This window comes from Heloderma suspectum, chromosome 2 (genome assembly GCF_057233095.1).
Source record: "Heloderma suspectum isolate Gila_16-S chromosome 2, 16-S_ref, whole genome shotgun sequence".
NCBI lineage: Eukaryota > Metazoa > Chordata > Lepidosauria > Squamata > Helodermatidae > Heloderma > Heloderma suspectum.
The window spans coordinates 189,165,122-189,171,650 of NC_139459.1; the positions used below are offsets into that span (position 1 = coordinate 189,165,122).

General features: G+C 45.9%; 1 protein-coding gene across 1 annotated transcript; it reads left to right on the plus strand.

Annotated features, from left to right (window-relative positions):
* Nucleotides 1–291: 291 nt before the first annotated feature.
* On the plus strand, nt 292–5,911 carry LOC146353600 (chymotrypsin-like elastase family member 1). The gene is made up of 5 exons (XM_084832306.1): nt 292–554; nt 791–927; nt 1,413–1,558; nt 2,530–2,679; nt 5,778–5,911. Exons 1-5 carry the CDS (start codon nt 517–519, stop codon nt 5,793–5,795), a joined length of 489 nt encoding a protein of 162 aa, XP_084688432.1. The 5' UTR covers nt 292–516; the 3' UTR covers nt 5,796–5,911.
* Nucleotides 5,912–6,529: the final 618 nt, after the last annotated feature.

The window sequence follows — 6,529 nt, forward strand, 5'->3', positions numbered from 1 at the left end:
CCCCCAAGGTTACACAGCCTGCTGGCCCCATGCTCAGCATGCAGCTGTCCAGTGCAGATGTCTGTAAAGGGGAAGCCTCTGCACATGTAGCAAGACATGCATAGATTCCCCTTTACAGGAAACTGTGCTTAATGTGCCAATGTCAGGGTGAGCCAAGTGGGTTGTGCAACTCTGGCAGGGAGGGGGGGTTGGGGGAGGCTCAGATCAATTCCCTGTCCATGCATTAGCTCCTCATGGGAAGGGCTAACTTCTGAATAGAACGAAAGCCTAGCGCTTTGATGCCTCTGGGCCAGACCATTCCTTGCAGGCGCTTCCTGAAGGGAGGGGAGCCATGAAAGACAGTTCTCTGGCCTGAGGCTTAGCACTCTATCCGCTCCCCCCCCCCAATTCAGCTTCCATGTTCCCTGTGCTGTCAAACAGGCCTTGGGGAGCTGCAACTCTTCCCCTCTTAAATCTCACTCCAACCTTAGAGCAATATTTGTTCCAGTGACTAAATTGTGCACACAGGAGTCTGAAATGCTGAACAGAGTAACTAGGGGGAAAAACCTGTTCAGGTATAATAGATATAATAACAAAATGGCTGCATTTAGCTTTCTGTTACATAGGCCTAGATTTTTTAAAGATATTTGGAATTCTTGTTAGTCACCTCTGTTCCATCTGAAGAAGAATGAGTTATACACTATTTAAAAACCAATGAGAACAATTATGCTTTTATATTGTTGGAAAGCTGAGGGGATTCTTTTTCTTCTTTCCTCATCCCTCTCCTCATTGTGCCTCTGTTCCTTCACAGCTATGATATTGCCTTGCTCCGTCTCTCTCAAAGTGCAAACCTGAATAGCAATGTGCAGCTTGCTGAGTTGCCACCATCTGGTCAGATTCTGCCCAACAAACATCGGTGTTTTATCACTGGCTGGGGCAAGACTGAAAGTAAGTGGTGTTATTGCAACTCCTGCAGTGTGCCAGGTATCAAGGCTGCCTCTCTGGCTGACTTAGCTCCAGCTGTAGATGGTCACAGTTTTAATCTCATTGGTCCCAAATTCAAGGCCTGATGCATGAGGTGCCCTGCCTTGATGGCTTCTTTTAGCAGATGAGGCTGTTTATAAAGGATGATGATGATGAATATCATAGCTGTTGTATAGTAAATAAATGTCACAAGAACTGGTCTGAACATTGGCAACTGGAGGGGGTGGAATCTGGTGAATTCTAACATACCCCAAGGCTCTGCATGCCAAGAGCCTCATCCAAACAATTGGTGCTATCCATGCCAATGCAGGGCTACCATCTTGCTTTGCCCCATAATTGTCTTGGTGCCTCAAAAGCAATGCCAGATGGGCTACCCATGGTGGTGTTGAAACTCTGCTGCTATTTCCTTGGACCACCTGAATCCTAGTCTTCGGCATATTTTTGCACAGATAATGGGCAGATGTCGACAGTCCTTCAGGAAGCCTATCTCCCCGTCATGGATTACGAGACCTGCTCCAGTCCATCGCACTGGGCCTCCATAGTCAAGGAAACCATGATATGTGCAGGAGGCGATGGGAAACACTCAGGATGCCACGTAATGCCATGCTAGAAAAACATACCATGCAAATCACAAGTGTTTTTAGAGTGGAAGCTAGTTTAGGGTGGAGGATTCTCCCCAGAATTTGTACGTGAAACATCTCAGACCGATTCTCAAAGTATAATTTGAATTGTATCTAGTGCTATTTGTTCTGCTGGTGTTGAATCACCCAGAGAGCTTTGGCTATTGGGCAGTATACAAATGTATTAAATAAGTAATCATTAAAATGGGGCTCCCACACTGGCCCTCCGTGGGTCTCCAGGGGCCCCACACCCTCCCCCCCAATGACCTATCATTTGGTGGCTTCCTGGCCTTTGTGCTGTTTCTGTCCCCATCCTGAAAGGCTGAAATGCCTCTCTGAAGGCTCAGTGACTGGCAGGAAGAGCTCCAAGTGAAAACATGCTGACATTTTGGGCCTGCCCTTTTTTGTCTTCAGCCACACCCACCACCAGAATGTGCCCCGTCAGGTTTTTTTCAAAATGGAATTTGGCCCTTGGGGTGAATGTGGTTCTGCCCCTCTTGTCCTAAACCAGAGACATACAGATGCATAATGCTTTTCTGCGATTTCCCATTCCTTAAGTGAGAAGCTGCCCCCAAGAATGCATCTGTGCTTGCACTCATTGTCTGGAGTTGATGCTACTATTGATGCTAATATTATGATACCCAATATGGATGTACAGAAGACATGGACTGTCTTGGGATTTTGTCAGGGCCACATTAGAGGGGGTAGGAGTGTTAAACGCCCTCCCCACATTCTGCAGTTCTGGTACTGAACCCCTCCCCACACTTAAAAAAAAAAAAATTCGTGAAATGCGGTCACGCGTTCCACCTGTCGGCTGGTTTGGTGCTTGCGACACATTTGCTTAAACAGAGATTTCATTCATTGCAAAAAAAAAAAAATCCGAAGAAAAAACAGTACATCAGAAATGCTGGTGATGCGGGTCTCCATCTCTGCTTTGTATTTCTAGGGTGATTCTGGAGGGGCGTTGCATTGCCTGATGAACGGAAAATATTATGTCCATGGGGTCACTAGCTTTGTTCCTGATACTGGGTGTGATGTCGCTCAGATGCCCACCGTGTTCACCCGTGTCTCCGCCTATACTCCCTGGCTCAATAATGTAAGTTGATGTATACTCCTGGGGGGACTGCACCAGGGAGGGGACCAGACACACAGGAGAGTTTTCACAGCTGATGTCTGGGTGTGCTTTGTCACAAGGGGTATTTGAACTACACACTTAGTCCAGTCTACCCTTTTTGTCTTATTTTGTTACATTTATATCCTCCCTTCCCACTAAAAATAGGGCTCATAGTAGCTCCTATGGCTGATGCCCAGATCACTAGTTCTATGGAGGCACTGAGTCTGTTGTGCTGAAAAGTTGTCTGGGTGGTGTCTTTCCGCACAGCATTTCCCCAGAAATGAAGGAGGAAAGTGCCACCAGAAAGAGCTATGTGGGAAGGGGTTTGTAATGTTATTGTATCCATGAATATAAGCTACAGAATGGGGATGGGCATAAAACACTTTAGTCTACAGACTCAGTCAGCACTTTGCACAGCTGCACTCCCAGGCCTTCCTGTGCTCCCACAGCCCATGTGACCCTAGGCCTTGGCCACAAATGACCAGTTTCTAAGAAAGCCTTGACTAGTATCCCAAATAAGAGAATGTCTCTAAATTATAAAGTCCTGTATAAAGGTTGCAAAAGAGATGCTCTTTGGGGCTATGCTATCTGCATGGATCCACTGGTCCTACATCTGCTGTAGGATTGGCACAGTCCCAGGTTGACTAGTGGGTGTTTACTAAATTGGCCCACCTGACCCTTGGGAAACTCTCTGTTGACCCCAACTCCACCCTGCCCCCTGTGAATGCCCTCTCTTGCAGAACTACAGTTTTAGGGCTCCTTTTAGGGGGAAGCTATGACTATGAAAACAAATCATTTGTAAATTTGCCCCTTCTGCACAATGAATATGTCAAGACTGTAAGTTTCCATCAACATTCCCAATATAATTATGGGTATTTGAGTAGGATGGCTTATATGAATATTGCAAGAACCATTGGGAAGAAGAGCAGATCTCTGTTTGCCTGATGCTCAGAGGCCTGTAGCACCCCTGTAGAGTCTCCTGGGCTAGATCTACATGGGAGATTTTCTTTGGTGCTAGTGCACCTCACACACAGGCGTGGCTCATGCTGTAACCCCCAATCTGCATCAATCCCAGGTTTTCATGCCATACAAACCACACGGTTGCAAGGTTGTTTTGTGATGGATGTCCCCTTTAAGGCGGCTCCCCTGTGTTGTGAATTTAAGAGTGTCCTCAGCTTGTGGCACAGCAAGAGGTGCGGCTTCAGCACTGGCTGGGGAATGGCGCAGCAAGGAGGAGTGGAAAGTTCCCTTCAGTGAAGGGAGGAGAGGAGTCACCCTTATTTACTGGGTCCCCCCTCCATGGGAAAAGAGCAGCAGCTTTGCCCACTGAACTAAATTGTAAGTGCAAAGCTGCTTCCTCCTCTCACTGTCTTTGAAAGACCCCCCCTCCCCCAAACAGCCAAGCCTTCCTGGATCCCTCCTTCATCCTTATAATTTCCTTGCTTCAAGGAATGAGCTGAAAATGCCAGATCAAGATGTCCAGTTGGAAGTAAATCACCTTGTCTTCCATTGGACTGGAGAGAAGGGTGGGGAGTTCAGAATTGCTTTACCGGTCATTCGCTGTGTCACACGTGCCGATATGTGAATAACGCACACATCTCACATGGCTCTGCTCAACTGAATGAATGGAAAATGCCAGATAAGAATGTCTACTTGGAAGTAAATCAGTGTCTTCCATTGCCCTTACTCAGCACAGGAGGGGAGAGAAGGGTGAATTGGGAACTGCTTTGCCTTTTTGTTTTAAATCTGCACTTATCTGGAGCGGTGGACCTGAGCATAAGGTTTGGGAGCCTGTGACCTCAACTAGAGTTGCTGGCTTTGGTGCTGGCTGGGAGAAGCAGTGCTGAGAGGAGGAAAGTCCCCCCCCCCAAGTGAGGCTTACTCCTGCCTGAGAAAATTAGCACCTTGCTTTGGGATGACTTTGTTAAAAATCCCCACTTCTGCGCAGGTATTCTTTAAGGAACTACTGAAAACTGCCCCCTAAACATATCTACTCAGAAGTAAATCACACTGTCTTCAATTGCATCTGCTCAGCACAGGAGGGGAGACAAGGGTGGTGGATTGGGAGATGCTTTGCCTTGTGGTTTAAATCTGCTCTGATCCGGTGGAGTGGACCTGCGCATAAGGTTAATGACTTTCTTAAAAAAAAAAAGGAAGCTTGTTGTTGCAGTGAGACTCTCCCCACATCTGCCCAGAGTAATGCAGATTCTCATGCAGTCTGCCATGTGAAAGCGGTTATTTTTTGGGGGGTATATACTCCATTAATTGGCTGCATGTGCCATGGGAGGAACAATTTGGAATAGATGAAAATATGGTTTTAAGCAGAATCGTGTGGGAAAGTCTCTCTGTGTGGCTAAGCCCCTGGATGCCCACTGGCAGGAGTGGACTGCAGGCATTTGCCATGCCACAAAAGTGGAGCCCTTTGCTTGCCCTTTCGGCATGAATGGCAACCATTCATCAGTATGGGAGAGGGTAAAGTATATGGCCCCAGGGCATGGCCTGAAGGAGTGAGAGGCAACCTCCTGGTTGAAGCTCAGCAGGGCAGTGCCTGGATGGGAGACTCACCTGGGAACCCATGTCTGCCTCTGTGAGTTTCATCATGGAAGAAAGGCAGATGTCAATGTAACAAACAAGTGTAAACAAGCAAACAAAGGTGGGGAGTCCAGGACACCTTTGGGTGAAGGTAAACCTAACTGCAGCTATCGAGAAGGAAGCCTGCTGCTGTCTCCTTAGCCTCACTCTCAATTCTTTTCCTTACACTAGATTGTGATGGAAAGTTGGAGCTGATTTTGTACATGTGGATGAGAGAGAGAGGCAGCGGGGGCAGGGGGATGTGTTTAAAAATATAAAATGCACAGCTATGCTTACTAGCAACTAAATAATATGAGGATCTGCACTCCACCTCCTCTCTTCAGCTGGAGCTTTCCTGCCTCAGAGACTGCATTACCATGAGCTTCGCGTATGACTTTTGCCTAGAATAAAGTTTGGTATTTTTAGAGCTCCTCCTTCTTGTTTTAAAGGAATATTTGTTCTTATAAGAGTAACCTCCCCCCCCCCCTTTTTAAACTCTTTTTTTCCAGATAATTTCCTCATACTGAAGGCGAAACTACATCAGAAGTGAATGTCATTGCTTGGTCAGAGAACACGCTGCACGTTTTCTGTTAGTCAAATATTGTGGAGTCTGCATTCCTTAACAAAAATAAAGCTTCATATTAGACTGCTTTGATCTTTCTTTCTGCTTTTATAATTGATTGAGCTTTATAGAGAGTACAAGGTCAAGAAATCAATTACAAGAGTTAATTGTGATGTCGATACATGATAACTTCTTAAGTTTTCTGTCTTTATGTTGTTTTTGGTTATTTTTGTCTTGCACAAAAATTCATTTCCCGAATAGTAGAATTTACTGTAGTCCACCAAATCCAACACCCATCAGCCCCAGCCAGCATGGTCAGAGATAATGGGAGTTGTAGTTGAATAACAATGGGAGGGTCACAGGTTGGGCCAAAAGATCCCAACTTCACATATAAGCTAATGGGATCTGAGCTAATGGTAACTGACCAAGAAAGAGATGTTGTGGTTGTGGTGGACAACTCGATGAAAATGGTGACCCAGCATGTGGTTACTATGAAAAAGGCAAATTCCATGATAGCATAATTAGAAAAAGAATTGGAAATAGATGTGCCAGTACCATACTGCCCCTATGCAAATGTATGGTTCAACCAGACTTGGAATACTGTTTACATTTCTAGTCACCACGTGTAAAAAATGATATTGTAGAGCTGGAAAAACTGAAGAAAAGGGCAATGAAAAGAATCAAGGAGCTTCCCCTCAC

Excerpts from the sequence above, each read along its gene's own strand:
- LOC146353600 (XM_084832306.1), top strand. The coding sequence starts at position 517 with ATGCTGAACAGAGTAACTAGGGGGAAAAACCTGTTCAG. Across the intron at positions 555-790 it reads AGGGGGAAAAACCTGTTCAG|CTATGATATTGCCTTGCTCC; the intron begins GTATAATAGATA and ends GTTCCTTCACAG. Across the intron at positions 928-1,412 it reads TGGCTGGGGCAAGACTGAAA|ATAATGGGCAGATGTCGACA; the intron begins GTAAGTGGTGTT and ends ATTTTTGCACAG.